This window comes from Pseudopipra pipra, chromosome 5 (assembly GCF_036250125.1).
Source record: "Pseudopipra pipra isolate bDixPip1 chromosome 5, bDixPip1.hap1, whole genome shotgun sequence".
NCBI classification, from domain to species: domain Eukaryota; kingdom Metazoa; phylum Chordata; class Aves; order Passeriformes; family Pipridae; genus Pseudopipra; species Pseudopipra pipra.
In genome coordinates, this window is record NC_087553.1 from 330078 (window position 1) to 348145 (window position 18068).

At 45.4% G+C, this 18068-nt stretch overlaps 1 protein-coding gene across 2 annotated transcripts in view; it reads right to left on the bottom strand.

Moving 5' to 3' along the window:
* The window catches only part of LOC135413923 (uncharacterized), a 193153-nt gene that overhangs the window by 78975 nt on the left and 96110 nt on the right, over positions 1-18068 (bottom strand). For both annotated transcript variants that reach the window (XR_010430494.1, XM_064654038.1), the window contains exons 4-5: positions 16017-16196; positions 11045-11228 (exon numbers count right to left, since the gene is read on the bottom strand). Coding sequence is in view for 1 of the 2 variants with exons in the window: in XM_064654038.1 (XP_064510108.1) it covers positions 11190-11228; positions 16017-16196 (219 nt within the window). In the remaining variant the exon portion in view is untranslated. The remainder of the gene's footprint in view (positions 1-11044; positions 11229-16016; positions 16197-18068) is intronic.

Sequence of the window (18068 nt, forward strand, 5' to 3'; positions counted from 1 at the left end):
GATTTGAAAACAAAAACTAACTGTACTAAACTAGAAAAGGTCTTCTGCATTGTTTAATAACCTGGAAAAGTACTAATGCTGTATTATATTTTTTAAAACTGCAAATACTCTCTACTGAACAGGGAGTGAACTGTTTCTGATGAGACAGATCCGCCGTGCTTTGTGAGGTTCTGTGATTTCACACAGGTCACTCACATAAACGTGATTTTTACTAGAAAGCTTTTTTCCATTCTGGAGTACTTTTACTGCCATTTGGTTTTCCTCAATAATAACATGTGCAAAACATGTATTTCCCATGACTGTTTTGGACACTGAGGCTGGGATTGCAATCCATATCCATAACACACTGCACTGGAACCTCAGAGCCAGAAGCATACATTAACTTGAAAACCAGAACTAGTGCTACTCTCCCACCAGATCAAAACCAAATAATCAGAAACACGCTTTAGAGTACCAGGTTGGCACCTCACTGAAAGCTGGGGTGCAGATTTTAACTTCAAACAAAACTCAATTTTACATAATTCTAAGCAGGCACAGAATTACCTGGAAGCTTCTGCTGATTTTCAGTTGCCTTCCAACTGAGCACATGCAGGAAGTGAAACGACCAGGCTGGCAATATCCTACCTAGGAACTGTTGAAGAGAGTAGATTTTTTCACATGGTTCTACCAAGGGAAAAAAAATGAAGACAAGAATCCAAATTTAAAGCAACATTCAACTGCTGTGAGCCTATTTGTAACCATTAGGACAGCAAACATATCAGCATTAATTTATGATTAAAAATTTAGGAAAAAGTAAGGTGAAAAGAAATAAAGAAAAAGACTTTGGGAAACACATAAGCCACAAAGTTTGACTTACTCTAATTAAAGAATGGTGCTGGCTGGCATTGCCTAGCTCTGCAGTGGCATGTTTGATTTTGCTGTAAAATTCTGATTTTACTTTTGTTTCATGAAATGTACTGTCCTACGTTAAAAGGTTTGGGGTTTTTTCATAAGATTCATTTTTTATTTACGTGCAGATGAAAATGATTTAACTTGAGATGGATTAGTCTCGTGAACAGAGTCCAGAGACATTCAAAAAGGGGGTCTCTTTTGTGCAGGAAACTAGTAAAGTCCATTTGCAGTTTAACAAACCACTAGGATCTTGGTGCAAGGTGTATAAAGCTGGATGTTTTTTCAGTTCTAAGTTGGATTTCAGGTTATAAACATTATGAGCTGTTTTCTTCTGAGAATTAATTGCTGTAGATCTAGACCAGTCTGGTCAGGTAAAAAGCAGCACAGGGTAAGACTGAGAAATGAGAATTTCAGTTAAGCCTCAAAACTCATTAATAAAGTTACAGTCTTAAAAAAAAATAAATGTCATACCTACATAATGTATATATGTATGATTTAGATTGTTCTGTATTTCTGGTAATAACTGTGGTTATTGCAGAGAGAACAGTAATTTGTCCAAAGCAAACCATAAATAATTAAGGCCAGGATTTTGACATCGGATCTGTGTGGGTGGATTTTTGCACCCCCGCAGATTCAGTGGCAGGATCAAAGCTGAGGAAAGCCAGAAATACCCTCCGAGTGTGAGCACTGCTGGGGTCCAGCACCTGGCACTGCCAGCGCGGGACGGCTCTGCTTTCACTGCCACCCTGCCAGCCCCACAGCAGCACATTCCTGTCCCACCCCCCCAGCAGCCAACTCCTCCCCCAGCCCTCTCTCCCAGGCGGGGGGCAGAGACAAGGGGACACAGAGCTGCCACTCCGAGTTTCACTTCTTGCATAATTCCAATAAAATCAGTTTAACCTAAACCCCTCCTCCCAAGCCATATATCAAGCTTCTATTATAAGTGGTTTTTTTTTTTTTTGACTTCCTAAAAACCAGTGTTTATTTTTATTTCAGCTGTTCTGAAAGTCATCAGAGAAAAACTACACCCCTTGCTAGTGGTGCTGGTATGGGGCAGGGGCAGAGGAAGTTGTGGACAGCTGATGATGACAACTGGCCAAGAGCTGCCCAGCAACCAACCTCCCACTTGTGGGCAGAATCCCAGAGAACTGCCAGGTTCATCCCCAGAGGCCAGGCAAGGAGGGAGCACAGCTCCCTGTCACTGCCCTGGCACCCTCCCGAGAGCCTGCCATGGCACCTTACAGTGACAGCAGCACATGTGCCAGCTCTGAACGCTGGGCAGCACAATTCACTGCTCTCTACACATCTCAGACTTGCTGACTTGCCTTTTTTCTTCTAGAAATCTGGGGGAAAACCCCTGGTGATCTCTTGGACAAGCCCTGGGCACCTTGCTTTTCCTCCTGTGCGCTGTCTGTGAGGGAGGTCTGTGTCCAGTGGGATTTATGTGGGTGACGAGCAGCTCCTTTCAGCTCAAACATCTCTGTCAAACACCCTCATTGCCCTTGATATGAGTGAACTCACTGCAGTAACACTGGGAAATCTTGACTTCCACCATCACTGAAACACAGCTCCCACTCATGGAATAAAAGGGAGAACACCATGGCCAGCATCATGTACAGAACTGGCCTAGATGATGTCCCTCAGTTGCCTCCACTTGTGGGAGAAATTCAAAGCTGACCAACAATTCAGTTGATTTCCACGGCAACAGGATTTCAACTCATGAATCAAAACTGCATGAGGCCAAAAATGCCAAACAGATTATAAAAATATTTTTCCACACTGGGATTCTCAAAGTAAGAGGCAAATAGTTAAACAGAATAGAAATAACGAATTCAGAAGGGACTGACTTTTCATCATCTTTTTGTTGCATAGTGCGTGTCTACCTCGTGTCTGTGCACTTACATGTTTTGAATATTTCATTAAATGCCCTAAATATCAACACATTTTCATGGTTTTAATCTCCAGCAACTTTTAAGCAGAAAGTGCCTCTATGTGGAGAAGACACATCAGTGTTTAGTTCGACATCTCACCACAGGCCACGCACGATCTGGACTTAAACTTTGCTTAAATTTCATGTAGGGGAACAGCTAAATGCATTTTTACTGTGTTTCCCAGTGGAAACATTATCAATAGCATTCTCTGCTTCAGAATTATCACTTCTCCTGAATACCCACAAGAAGTGTGTGATTATTCCCCCGGAACACACTGGGAGCATGTGGTTTCTCTAAGCAAACAAGGCTCACTGTTGTACTTTTCTCTTTGCAGTAACTGAGGCTCTTGCAATAAATACCTGCAGTAACATTTAACATTGGCAGTGCCAAAGCTATGTAAGAATCAGATTATTTTGTAATTCTCAGTATTTCACTGACGGAGGTTTTACAGTCCTGTTTCAGTTTACACAATTTCTCATAATCTAACAAAACAAACCCAAAAGTGCAAATATCCAGTTCAGCTCCAAGGATACAAAACAGCGTGTGGTGTTCTGCATTAGACCATAACTGATGAATTTGTTAATATCTCACTGTCTACAAGAGCTTTTTCAGACAGCATAACTTGGAGAAATTTTAAATTCTCTATAAATACTGTGCAGTGTTATGGACATGATACATCTCAGATTTTAAAGATATGAAAACGAGAAAAAGTTTGGCAACTTTGTTTTTCAGCTCTTAAAATAATGAACAGATTCATTTTCAAACTGAAGAATGTAAAAAACAATTAATTCAATAGCTTTACCTGAAATTACCAGGAGTCCTTCCATTCCATCTTATGACAATTTTATCCACCACACAGGTGGTGGTTTGTTAATTTGGTTTTTTCTTCCAAATATCTTTATTATTTGGTCAGCTCTTTAAGACAGTTGAATATTTATCCATTAACTTTTCAGTTTTGTGCCCAATTTTCTTTTTGAATAAAGCACATGCACTGTGGATATATAATGAAACCTAGAAGAATACTTCAGAACTGTGTATTTGTCCTGCTGGGTTTTATTTATTCTTTCTATATAACCCTGGGTTTAAGAAACCTTCAAAGCACTCCCAAAATAAAACAGCAATGCTGTATGTAACTTTGTAAGCCAAGGAATCAGGGTTTCCTAAAGATAGCTTCTAATGAAACTCAGGGGTTTTTTTACACCACCTTTACTGATGCAATTACATTTAATCACTTTTAACAGTAGAGGTTTTTAGCAGCTAGATGAAGTATACTGGATTAGCTTAATAGCCATATCTTTCTCACACTTTTTAAAACCTGTTTTTCTTTCCATTGAAGCAGAGAGCCAGGGGATTGGAAACTTCCAGTGACTCTTTTGTAGACTAAAGTGGTTTAACTGTGTCTGCTCATATAAGAAGACAACTCTAATTCTCACGGGTCAAGAAAGAGAACAAACAAAATCTACATTCCCTCTCTACATTAGCCAGAAGCACGTATTCTCAGAAAGGAAACGGGACAGAAAACATGAGCTGCTGTACCAAAGTATACAGGCATAAAATAAAATCATTCTGGAAATTTGAGACCCAAATCTCTTCAAAGTTTTATGAAAAAGAGAGCCCACGCATTCAGAGCTAAACTGGATGAATCCATCACTTGACTCAATACCCCAAGGAAAATGTGGCACATAGTATATTAAGTTAATAAAAAACAAACAAATGTACAGCTAATAAGTCTGAAAATTCAAACCTTAAGTTCCTTATTATAAAAGCCACAAGTGACTTTCTAGGCAGGACTACTCAAACCACTATGCTGCATCCCTTGGGACAAACAAGTTTTCCTTCTCATCTTCTTTGCTGCTTTTGTACTGATGCATAAAAGTTCAGTTGTCTGGGGCCCAAGCACTTTGAGGCAGCTTTGAGCAGTCACCAGCCTAGTGATGAGATGACCATACGTGATGAAAGGACAAGGTTAACTCGCAGTTTCGGAGTTAGCGTTGGTGTTTCATGTGCCACATGATGAATAACAACATGAGAGGCCCCTATTCTTCTGAAAAATAATTGGCTTTTCTTTAGAGAACGGCGTAGAGAAACAAAAAAAAATGGGGTAACATTCAGGTCACGCTCAGACAGATTAACTTCCTGGTGCCTCTTTCAAACATTATCTTCCTGCTTCTCCTCTCTCGGAAGTGCAGACAGGTCACCCCAGCTTTCCTTTGACAGTTCTGCTTTTCATGCAACATTTGGTGACTGAGCAGAGGTTGCTAACCCAGAGACACCTAAAGGCTGGCAGCTTGATTTCATATTCCTTCAGACATGCTGAGCTCCAGAACAGCCTGCTGCTTCCTGTTCTGCTGAGACAGAGCAGGTTTCCACCTTGCTGCTGCCCCAGCACACCTGGCTGGGCGCTTTTCCTTCTGCCTCCTCTCTCCCTGCCGAGGAGGGAGAGCCCGCGAGGCGTCAGCCGGACACCACGGCCCTGCTGCTCAGTGAACCCTGGTGGCCCTGTTCCCAGCAGCCCCAAATGGCACTCCCCTTTTGTGCCCTGCTCTCACATTCATCCCTCCCAAGCCCAGCTCTTCCCTGTCTCCTGCACTCATTCTAAGCACAGCCTGTGTCCTGTAAGAGCGGCCGCCGTTTTGCTCCTTTCCCTGGACAGTTCAGCTGCTCTTGTTCTTTGATTCATTCCTTTAGGGTTGGATGTCTTTTTTTCAGCAATTCCTCCTATAAACTGGAATCACATGTCCCACAAATGATCCTGTCTCTAATTAGGAGATCTTTTATGTCTCTAACGTACATGTGCACACCAGAACTTTCTGCAATACAATGCAAGCATCTATGCTCTTCTCTATTTCTTGCTTTTGGGATTTAGAGAAACGTATTCCTCTGCTGCCTCCTGTACATTCTCCTCAAATATTTTCCCCAGCTCTTTCAGGGTTTGTATATTCATTCCTGGCAATTTTATTTCACTCTTCTGTTTTATCCTGTGAAAACATAAAGCTGTACCTTCATTCTGTCATTTTTATTCCCTTTGTCAGGCTCATATACAGACACAGCTCTTCCACATGCGCCTCAAATCTTCCTGGCCTGGCAGTTTTGCATTCCGAGGGGTCTGGTTCCTTGCAGGGGGTTACTGTGCCCCTTTCTTGGTGCTATTAATCAGATTTTTTCCTGTCTGTGGGTCTCTGGGTCTGCTGGATGCTAACCACGTTTCTGAGCACAGTATGTCAGGTAAATAACATGAAGGCTCCATATTTTTGCAGTGAACTTTAATATGGGTATTTAGAGAGCTTTACTACCTGCAGTACATGGATATTTCAATCAGGTACAATGAGAGTAAAATATCCAATGTTTCAAACTATGCTCCTCTTTCCAAGTTCCAGTTGGGTTGCCACAGCCACTGTGATGGGAGGTTGTTCTCTCAAGCTTGGCAGACACCTCCAAATCTCACACACTATTCTCCCTCACCTCCCTCCTGCCTCAGCAGTGCCTTTCTCTTCCTAGACTTCCAAGGGCCGTGTTTAGGAAAACTACAACATCCTCTAACGGCACATTTCCTAAGAAGAAGTGATGGTGTCAGTCAGTCCCAACTGCAGATAAACACTGTTGCTTGAAAACTTCTGGAAGCAATGCTTGAACCTAACAAATCACCTGGCAGAACGATTTTTCTCCTCTGAAGCACAGCTCCTCAACACCATAGCAGACACAACCTGTCTCTCCATGAATTCATGCCTCTAAGAGCTTCTAAGCTCCATGAGCTGAAGGGAAATGATGTTTTAATCAAGTACATAAGCTGTGAAGAAGCCCGAGGCTGTGCTCTGGGAAGATGCTGAAGCCTGCAGGAGCAGAGTCCTGCAGAGCCCCTGGCTGTCCCAGGCTCAGGAGCTCCAGGGAGTGCCCTCCAGGGATGCACTGGCCTGGCATCATGGTGCTCCCTGATGCTGGGGGGCAGGAGGGCACTGAATCCACAGCACAGGCAGCGCTTCCATGGGGGTCCCACACGGCCCCAGGGCTGACACAGCCCCCTCAGGGCACTCCAAAGCACTAACAGCTCCTTGAGAGCCTTGAGGAGAGCGAGGGAAAGCCCTGCAAACAAAGAGGCCAGGCTGGAAATGGCTCCGCGAGGGCACCACTGGGCCCCAGAGAGCCCTCGAGCCCCAGCAGCCAAGGACCCTCCCGTCCTGCTGCTCCTCTCCCAGCACAGAGGTGCTGGGCTCCAAACTGCCACTGCCTCTCCCGGGGCTCAGCCAGAGCAAGGGTGGAGAGCACGGAGCTGGGGCTGGTGCAGGCCCTTCTTTTCACAAATGCGACTTTAAGGCTTAATGTAATTGTTGCTAAAAATAAGGTAATAGAAGGGTTCCGGTCCTGCACCATAATGAACTGCAGGCTCAATTGTTTGAAGAAGGAAAATTACACTGATGCGACTGGATCAAAGACAAACAAAAAATCAGTTATTTCCTCTTGAGGGTAAAAATTTGAGGAGGCTCATGCTTTTTCAAGCAGCCCTTACTGCAGTTTAGAGGCAGAGGGATCCTGTAGTCAGATTTAATTTATTAACAAAACAACAAGAAAAAAAAGAGAAGTGGGCACATGAAAACTCCAGTGCCTGAAAACACTCAAAGAAAACCAAATGTAGCAGTTCTTATGACAAAGTGGAACACGTGCCCAAGCTTGCTTTGTCTCAGAAATGAGCTGCTGCACAGCCAAGGGAACGGCATTACCAACAGCTACAACTGCCTGCCATCCCCAGGCAGGAAACCTCCCACTAAACTTCAGAGCCACCACCATTTTTAATTCCTTGCCAACTTATACACTTGTCAGGACTGCTGGGATGCCAACCATTTCATGACAGAATCCAAACAGCAGGAATTTTTAATCCAGGGAATAGTCAGGGCAAGTTATGTCAGTCCCAGCACCTCATTCCAGAGCTTGAGAATAATATATTGCACAGTTGGCACATTTAAATCTAAAATACATTTAAAAATATTTATTCTTTCATGCTCTTTTTCAGTAATTAATTGTTTATTGTTAGTGTTATCAGTTTACTAAATCTGAACTTTGTGGACACGCCATTTCCTTGTCCAGTGATACTCCAGAGAACTGAAATTCTAAATAAAAAGAAGCGCAGAGAGGCCAGATAAGTGCTTGAACCCGGTTTTGTAGATGTCTGCCCTGATAATGCCAACCATCTCAGGAGGCCCAGCCTTGCCTGGGATTTGTGAAGCTCTTCCAAAGAGAGCTGAGTGTTCAAATGGCACTGTCCCCTTCCTGGACTCATGGCTCACCAACCCAGTTAAGGCCTGTGTACAAGGGAATCTGCTTTCTGCAGCTCAGGGAAAAACCAAATTCCACACAACCAAAACCTCTTTCTTTACCTCAACACATCCAAATAACTTGGCAGCAAATTACCAGGCCCGGGGCCAGCCTTTGCCCTGGGCTGGGTTTGAGAACACCACACTCCTTGGGCCAGAACTGACAAACCAGGAGTAAGCAAACCACGCTGGATCCTGAGCTCGCATCTGACTTTAAAATGCCTCATTTCTCACTTTGCAAGAGGTAATACAAGGGCAGATTTACTGATTTCTCTTTCTGTTTCTGTCTGGAGCAATGCAGCATCAGCTGCCAGAGTCACTGCACACACCCAGGACATGGGAAGCACGGGAGAACGGCTCTTCCTCCCTCGGAGAGTATCCAGAGCAAGTGTATTTGAAAGAAGGTTTACTGACTATTAAAATACTTTTCAAGTATGAGTCAAAAAATTCTCACACGAATACGTGAGAACCAACAGAATGAGAGAACAGTCAAAAGAGTATTCAAGGTTTGTTAGTGAAGACACAAAGGTTAGTTTTTTTCCAAAATAAAGTATATTATTACTGAGAAAGTTGTGTATCAACACACCAATAAAAAGAGAAGCTAGTATTTTTGTATACATTGAAGATGTCCTCACTACGAATTTATTTGAATTAACTAGTATCATTGGGTGTTACCTGATTTTACTGCTAACTGTGTTTCTTCTTCAAAAAATGAACTTCAGCCTGCAGAGACTTTAACCTTAACAAGACTTCGTATATTAGAGTTCTTGGAATAGACCACTTCCTTAAAAATACATGAGGATCAAGTTTTAGAAGATTTTAATTTAGTTTCTGATCTTGAAATTTATTCTGAGGTCAAGTCCTAAAGAGATATATGTATTACTAGACTTATGTATGTCAGAGGTAGCAATAATAACTCACTGTTTTCTTAATAAGAACAACCACCTCTTAACTGATTTCTCTCTCTCAACTTTTTATAAGAAGATTCTTATGGCGAGCTGTTTATGTTTTAAATTCAGTATAAAATATACGGACACCCAAATCTCAGTTTTTCAGCACCACTGGCACACAATGAAAGACATAAAAAAAGACAGAAATGAGCAAAGGGGTAACATTCCCTCAACAGAAGTTATCTTTCTATATAGTTATTTAAGGCCTTGAAAGTCCCAACCCTCAGGTACCTTTTCAGCAGATCTGCACAGCCCCAGACCGGCATCCCCAGGTGAAAGCATGAGATAAATGGGCTTTACAGCCAACAAACACATGCTGGCTTGGACCAAGCTGTGAGAGGAATCCAATCATGGACCCCAAGGGCCCTCAGAGAAACTGGGATCGTGGCAACTCTCTCTTACCCACCAGTGACCCCCTAGGACTGACATTTCAGCTGATCTCCACTGCCTCAGAGCCGACACAAAAGATGCACAACTCCCCAAGTTAAAAGGTCTGTCACACATGAGGCTTTGCCCCCAGACACAGGCAATGCAAGCCACTTTACATATTTATACACATGTATGCAACACATATTCACCCACATACATGCTTCCTATGCAAAACAAACCAATATCCCCCCGTGCCAGGGTTCCTGGGAGGGTTTTCACGTTCCTGCTGCAATGCACAGGGGGGCCATGCAGGCTACAGAGCAGCACGAGGGCTCCATCCCCAGTGCTGATTTACACGAGTCACTGCCAGAAATAAGCCACTGATGTCATGGTTACATAAGGCTCTGCCTGTGTTCCCTAATGCCTCTGGTGCTCTGGGGTGCACAGTGTGGTAGCAGTGCCCAGCCATCGCTCCCATCCTCCAGCATTTGGAGGCAAACACGCATGCTTTGCCTGTCCTGCAAAGGCACACACCACGGGAGGACAGGGGATAACCAGAGTCAACACAGACAGAAATCTCCACGCTGCTGATTCCCCCACACTCATTACTGACTCCTATGCATTCTACCACAAATATTCTCTTTGATGCTAACAAGAAAGAGGAGCTGCAAAGGCTGCAAGAACACTTCTGTTCGTTACTGTCTTACTTGCAAACTTGTCTGACTATAAACAAATGTAAAATAATTCTTTGTATGCCCTGGCCAAACTCCTAAGGCTCTAAAGAGAGCTTTCCATTATTTGTCATCAGCAGCACTTTCTACTGCCCTGAATGTGAACCCCTGCACCACTAATGGCTGTGCCCAGCACTTAGAAAGCAAGGTTTCTGGTGTGAATTTCAGTCATATCTAGGACCTGAAACAGAAGCAGGAGAAAAGGAGTCCTGTATAATAGAACGTACTGATAGCCTCTGGAAAATGCTCCATACAAAATCCTATGACCACAGTGATGGAGAAGGGATCCTGATGACACCCTAACCACCTGTACTACATTGACAGAGCAATTAGGAAATACAGTGGAAGAATTTAATTCACCAAATGTAAGAGAATGGATACCACTGCTGAATGCAAAACAAAACCACTAAGGACAAGGCAATGGCATTAATTGAACACAGTGCAAATATTGCAGCTATTTCTCAGGAGCTAACCAGGCCAAAATACATTGTCCTACTCAGCAGTTCCTGCTTGTCCTGCTTACACTATCACTTATTTTTCATAGTTAAACATTTCTGTACTTTGACATATATTTTCAAAAGAATAAAGAAAATATAAGCTTTCATTTTGAAATACTAAGCAATTCCTTCAAATATATATATATATATATATATAATTCAATCCTGGTAGTAAACTTAGACTTATTCTTTCTGCTTTGATTACTTAAACAAATATTGCATTGAAATTTTCTCACATGCCATTCCTCCTACAGACATCTCAGCAGAGAGATCAGTGCACACACAGGATCTTCTCTGCCCTCGAATTACACCTTCGCATCAGCTTCTACTTCACAGCTAAGCTGTTTGCTCTTTGTCTCTAGAACTTACCGCAAGTTTCAGAAGATTCTTCCAGGAGTCCTGCTGACAGTGGGGTAGAAAACTCCTCCTTGGTGATTTTCACTGTGCATTTTGAATGACAGTTCAGATGAGGGAGAGCTTTTTTGGTGTTAAATTAATTCTTCTGCTGTAAATTTCATACTTCTGACAGGGCGACTACATCCAGGCTGCTAGGCTGCAAAAATAATTAAAAAAAACAACTTTCACCATGCAGAAATATGCAAATATGTATCAACTGAAGCACAAAATGTCTGTCAGGGTTTTCTTTTCTCTGCTTTTGTAACTCTGGGGCAGCATATCAATATTAGCTGTGAAAAAAAGGCTGCCTGAACACTGCATTTAGATCTTGAACACGCTAAGAGGTGTGTACACCAGTGAGCATCTAGAAGTTGGACTTTCACAAAAACAGTCATTTTTTTAACTGGGTCCTATGTTGGAGCACAGGCAGGGAAGAACGAGACATTTTTTGTGCACACGTTTTAACCTGGCAAGGGCAGCAATTCTCAAACAGTTCCCCAGACAGCGACTCTGTTCTTTCCGTGTCCTTTTCCTGCTCGATGCCCCCCCTCTCGCAGTGCCCGAGATCGCTGCGCGGAGCGACGCCCTTAGTGCGGAGCTGCAGTGTCCCTGCAGGAGCAGCGCACACACAGCTCAGGGGATCCCTGCCCTCCCGCGGCCGCTGCGAGCGGGGCACGGCGGCACTGTCGCGGGGGCCAGCGCTGGGCAGGACACCCGCCTGCCCCGGGCCGGGACACCCGCCTGCCCCCGGGCTGGAATACCCGCCTGTCCCCGGGTTGGGACACCCGCCTGCCCCCGGGCTGGGACACCCGCCTGTCCCCGGGCTGGAATACCCGCCTGCCCCGGGCCGGGACACCCGCCTGCCCCCGGGTTGGGACACCCGCCTGCCCCGGGCCGGGACACCCGCCTGCCCCCGGGCCGGGACACCCGCCTGCCCCCGGGTTGGGACACCCGCCTGCCCCCGGGTTGGGACACCCGCCTGTCCCCGGGCTGGAATACCCGCCTGCCCCCGGGCCGGGACACCCGCCTGCCCCGGGTTGGGACACCCGCCTGCCCCCGGGTTGGGACACCCGCCTGCCCCCGGGTTGGGACACCCGCCTGCCCCCGGGTTGGGACACCCGCCTGTCCCCGGGCTGGAATACCCGCCTGCCCCCGGGCCGGGACACCCGCCTGCCCCGGGTTGGGACACCCGCCTGCCCCCGGGCTGGGACACCCGCCTGCCCCCGGGCCGGCCGGGCGCGGAGCCCGCACCGCACGGAGCAGAGCGGAGCAAGCGATGCAGTGTCCCTGACTGACATCAGCGCCTCGCCAGCACCTTCGGGAACGTTCAGTACAAAGTTGGTCTGGCAGGCAGAGCCACGGTGGCGCAGGCAGTGGTGGCACCTCACTCGGTAACTGCACAGCCTGAGCCTTCCCTGAGCACACTGTGGCTGTCCAGGAAGCCGGAGATGGAGCCCACACTGCAACCCCATCAATGGCTGCAGAACTATCTCAGCAGCCGCGGGCCTCCCCCGGGAGCTCAGCCCGGCACAAACCAACCCTGCAGCGCTGAGGACCGTGCCCGGCGCTCCCAGGGACTCACCCCATGGCACAAACCCACCCTGCAGCGCTGAGGACCGTGCCCGGCGCTCCCAGGGACTCACCCCATGGCACAAACCCACCCTGCAGCGCTGAGGGCCGTGCCCGGCGCTCCCAGGGACTCACCCCATGGCACAAACCCACCCTGCAGCGCTGAGGGCCGTGCCCAGCACTCCCCAGGGACTCACCCCCCGGGCAGTGTGGATGTGCAAACCTGGCTGGGGTGACCCCCCTGCAGAGGCAGGAGTTCCTGCTGCCCTGCTCACACAGATGCCTGCAGACATCTCAATGACCCCTTGAGCAGTATGAATAGCTTGACAATTTAATCCTTAGAGGTTGTTACAGTGCAAGATTTACCTTTAAAAACACCTGCCCCAGACCAGTTCAATATGTAAATAACCCCTACATATCTTTAATACAATTAAATGTCTTTTTATATTTTTTCTATGAAATATTAGATTTAACGGTACCCATGCAGAATACATGAACACCAACTGTCTATAGCAACACATATGTTGTTGGACTCAGCAAGCAATTTCTATAGTGGCAGGGTGATTAATTTCAATCCATACTTCTAAACACGTGTCTCAGAGCACTAATGTATACTTTAATTACTGTGCCAAGCAGAGGAGCACATAATAGCAGCTATCATTGCAGAACTTTACAGATATGGTTCACTATTTGAAAAAACCCTTCTTAGATGAACATTTGCTTTACAAAAGCAGCAGACTCCTGATCTTATAGATGTTGCTTAATTTTAAAATCAAATCACAAATTTCATGATATTCAGTATTGTTCTTAAAGCCTCAGCTTCTGCAGTTATGCAATTACACCACACTTAACAATTTTTAAGACTAAGTATATCTCTAACCCTCGTGTTCTATGCTTAAAACATGTATCCTAGCAGCTCAAAAAGTCAGTCAAGCAATGGAAGGGGCTGCACAGGCAGGATGTGCAGCCTCCACGCTCCGAGGCTTTCATGATCCAACTGGATGAAGCCTTGAGCAGCCTGGTCTGATCCCGGGGCCGACCCTGCTTTGAGCAGGAGGCTGCAAGAGATGCCTCCTGAGGCCCCTTCCAGCCTGGAGGATGAGTCTATGACCATCCTGTGCTGCTGACCCCTGCTGTCTAAGTAACATCTTCTCTGGAGCCTGTCTCTTCTCAAAATATTTTATTTGCTCTGCTCACTCCTTAGAGCCCTTACTCTGACACCCTTCAGGCCCTGGGAAAGTGTCTTATCTGACACCAGTGGGGTTTTTTTCTTATAGGAGCTGGCAGTTTCAGACACTTAAATCTCAAAGTACTTTAGTAAATACTGCACAGTCCACAAGTCAGTTTTGGACTGCACTAACATGAAAAACAGAGGAGTGAAATACCTGGAAAAAACTCTTCCTCGTCATGAACAAAATCCAACTTCGTTCAGAACATTTTTCCTCTTATCTTTTAAAACACACAACCCCATATCTGACCTTGACATATCCTTTCTCATGGGGGTCAAATCAGCTGCTAGAAATGCTGGTATAATGTATTTCCACTATTTTCTTCCTGCCTATGTTGTACATTTTCAGCTCCCAAAGCATACTGCAGAGATCAAGAACAGCCCTGTGCAGGCAAGCAGCTTCCACACAGAAGAGAAAATCAAAGCCTGGCCCATGAAGCAGAACTCTCCACATGGGCCTGTTTTTATGGCTCCTGGAGTGCTGAGTGTGACCCTACCAACACAGCACCACACAAAGGAACTAGAAAATGTTGAGCTACCTAGAACCCAAACCATCTGACATTTGAAAATGCTCATCTGGCTCTTACATGAGGTCCTGGGGACATTTTGGTACCCAGAATTTATTACTCAAGTCTAAAAGCAGTGCAGAGTGAACTCATTGGAAAACATTTACTAGGACTAGTAAGAAATACACACCTCTAACAGCCTACCCCAAAGCAAGTCCCAAACACAGCTAGCACAAACCTATCATACCTTTATTAGAAGACCACCTTCCTAAAGCAACCACTTTAATTCCTGGAATGCCTCTGCTTAATTTCTTTGTCTTGTCCAGCTGGGCCCTAACTTCATTTTGCCTATGTATGTAATTTCCTCTAAGAAAACATCAAGTGGACAAATCAGGTTCCTACTTCTGGCACCAAAACACTACTGAGCTCCATTAGCTATTAAGGGGTTCCAAACTATGGCAGACACATCCCTCAAGGCTCACTTAGAAAAAAATATAAAAACACAGGTCTAAGCTTGCCAGACTGTCTGCCTCTCACATTCACAGAAACCCTCCTCAGAAGAAAAAAAAATCTTTATTATGTATGAGGTACAGACCATCTGCGGCGGGCGCCGAGAGCCAACTCCAAGGCAGGGGAGGAGAGTGTTCCCAGCTCGGGCACGAGGAGCTGCAGCCTCAGCAGCTGCCTGCGAGCAGGGCAGAGGTGCTGGGGCAGGGGAAGGAGGCTGCACCAGCCCTCCCAGGGCCAAGGATGGAAAGGCACATGGTTACACACAGACTGTGTGTAGGGGCACAGCAAGAGCCAAGAAAACCTGGTGGAGACAGTAAGATCAGCCAGTAAAAAGAGTTTTCTAGGAGAGCTGTTTCCCTGTCACTGTGGTGGAAGGAGCATATGGAAAGGAAGGGATTATAGTATTACTACTCTGGTTCTAATGCAGACCACTGAACTCCTCACGACATGGGAAGCGAGAATGGCAACAGCAGCAAACTGGAAGCAACAAAGAATACGGGAAGGCTGTCTTTTTCACTCTTAAAAGAATTAAACACATCTTTCCATATTAGTCTTCTAAATTTTCTTAATTCTCTTGGCACCTCTTTTCCCTACTTCACTGCTCATATCTGTATTAACTATTTACTGTTATGCATGCCATACAGCTCAATAACGTTTCATTTCTGAAAAGGAAAAAATAACCTTGTTTTTTAATTTTAACAACTGAAACCAGAGTTACATTTAATCCTCCCACCAAAAAAAACCCCAACAAAACCCCATGAGAACATTTTCTAAGTAAACCCATGAGAATATTCTCTAACATCTAGCGGCTTGCTATGCCTTTGTGTGTTTGCAGCCCAGCAAGTGGGAGAGAGTTCCAATGGCTGTAAACCAACCGTGACCAGGTAAATATGAGTAAACCTTTCCAAGTGACTGTTGCTGATTCTGTCAGTAAACAAATCTACTTACAGCTCTCTCAAGCCAAAATCATCCCAAGTATTTGTTCTGTTAAGTAAGTTTGCTGTTTTTTTAAACACTACAAATTAAACCCTGCTTTCGCTGATATCCCTGGCTAAAACTCCACTCACCTCCCTGGGGCCAGCAATCACCTGGAATCTGAGGCTGTGTATGGGCTGATCTGGTAAATACTTACCCATGGCGGAAGGGGCACTGACATTTGAGCTCTGTCCCACACCGAAGTCCCTTTTCCCGGGGTGTCTGCTCCACCTGGCCGCTGGAGATGGGGCTCTCCACGCTGGATCCGCAGGCACAGGCCTCGGGAACGCCGCAGCAGCTCCGCAGGGAGTGACGCTTCCAAGGGCTCCAGCTGGACCTGTGGGGGGGACATGAAGCAGCTCAGGTGTGGGCACACGTCCCCCTCACAGGCTCTGCTGAGGAAGCCCCAGTGCCCAGCACAGGGTGGAGTGGGGAGGCTGGGGCAGTAGCAATTCCAACCACTTCCAGAAGGTTTGCCAGAGGCCTGTCCTGCGCAGAGCCCTGTCGCCTTCAGTGCCACCCACACCTGCAGAGAGCCTGGGTTCTAACTGAAATATGCCCTTCTCAAATGGGCACCAGGACATAGCTTCCACTTGGCTCAAGTACTACAAAGACTAAGAGAAACATCGTGGAATTATTGTGCTTAAATTTGCTTCTTTTTTTAAATTAAGGCCATTTCTGCGTACATGCACCAATCTCTCTAGAACACTTATGGCGCGTACCCCTGCAGCTCCATGAGGGTCTGCACTCACCAGCAGAAATCTGGATGAGCCTTTGCTGAAAGCCCTGCCTTTTGACCCACGGATCTAGGAATACCATAATGCCTAAGCAGGGAATTTTAAGTTGTTTCCCAGACTGTTCCTGTATCCAACTGCAACCTGTTTATTTTGACCTCAGTTCTTAGAAACTGTTGATGCCACGGTAGAAATATGCTGTGTGTTCCAACAGGCAACAAACAGTCCTAATGACAGCACACTCCATCTGTGCTGCCAGAGCACACAAGCTCAGCCTATAGCTCGGCTCCGCTCCCGGCTGTGCGGGGACCAACCTGTGCCGAGCCAGCGCCGCGCGGGACATCCTGGCACGGCTGAGCCCCCCGGAACAGGCCTCTGCAGGGAGCCCAGGGCAGCTGGGGAACACACCAGCAGCACTTGCATTCTCCCCTCCCTGACCTGCTGAAATTCAAGCTTTTAGGGCTTTTTAAATGTTTCAAAACTACAAAGTAAAGAAAGCTGACTCGAGAAGTGCCCCATGCTCTCCGAAGGTAGGAGTTAAAGTGTGCAGAACATATGGCACTATTTACAGCCCCCTAACACACTGCATTCAAGGGAATTTTCCATCAGCCTCGGACTCTGCAAAAGGTACATTACAGAAAAATGCATGTGGGGATCCTTTAATTTCTCTTGCATCTTCTCTTCTTATATGATGCAGCTGTGGAGCAACACCCACTGGTACTGGTAGCATGGAACTGCGATCCTCCCTGTTACCGAGGTCTGCTACCAATTACCATGGATTTAGAGGAACTATATAAAAGACAGTGCTGATTTGTTTCTAAATTTGTATCTTGATTAAACTGTCAGGCTATAGCACAAATGCAGAGCTTACCTGACTTTAAAATCCTACTACAATAAATTATCCAAGACGTGTAGTACAATTTAAAAATGCTTATTAATGGATCAATACTGTGCATTATGGTTAGATTTTACATTTGGTCATGCCAAATTAAATAGAACAGAAGCAGCATTTTATATTAAAACTGTAAATTCAGTGTGTTCCAAATAAAAACTGTATCTTAGAAGAGACTCTGAAGCAGGATTTTAAAAAAAATCACGTTGGCCACCAGAATAACAACTGCAATATTATTTTCAATATTATTTTCAAAAGAATTTTTAACTGTATTTTGGTACACAAACCAGCAAATACAAAAGGCCCAAACTCTATTCTCAGGAACACACATGCAAACCCTCATAGGTCAGATTAGTGTTTTTCAGCATTTACCCCTGTAAACAAAGCAGCATTTGGTCTCACCCTGTTAGAGCAAAGCCACTTCCCCCAGAATAGCTTCAATGATACTGAATATATTTTAACTATCCAGAATGTCAACATTTAGGATTAGTGCTGTAAACATCCACAGACGTTGTGGTCTAATGAAAGAAAAAGTCAACATAAATACGATGCAGCAAAAGTGAGATCAGCCGTGCAGGACTTC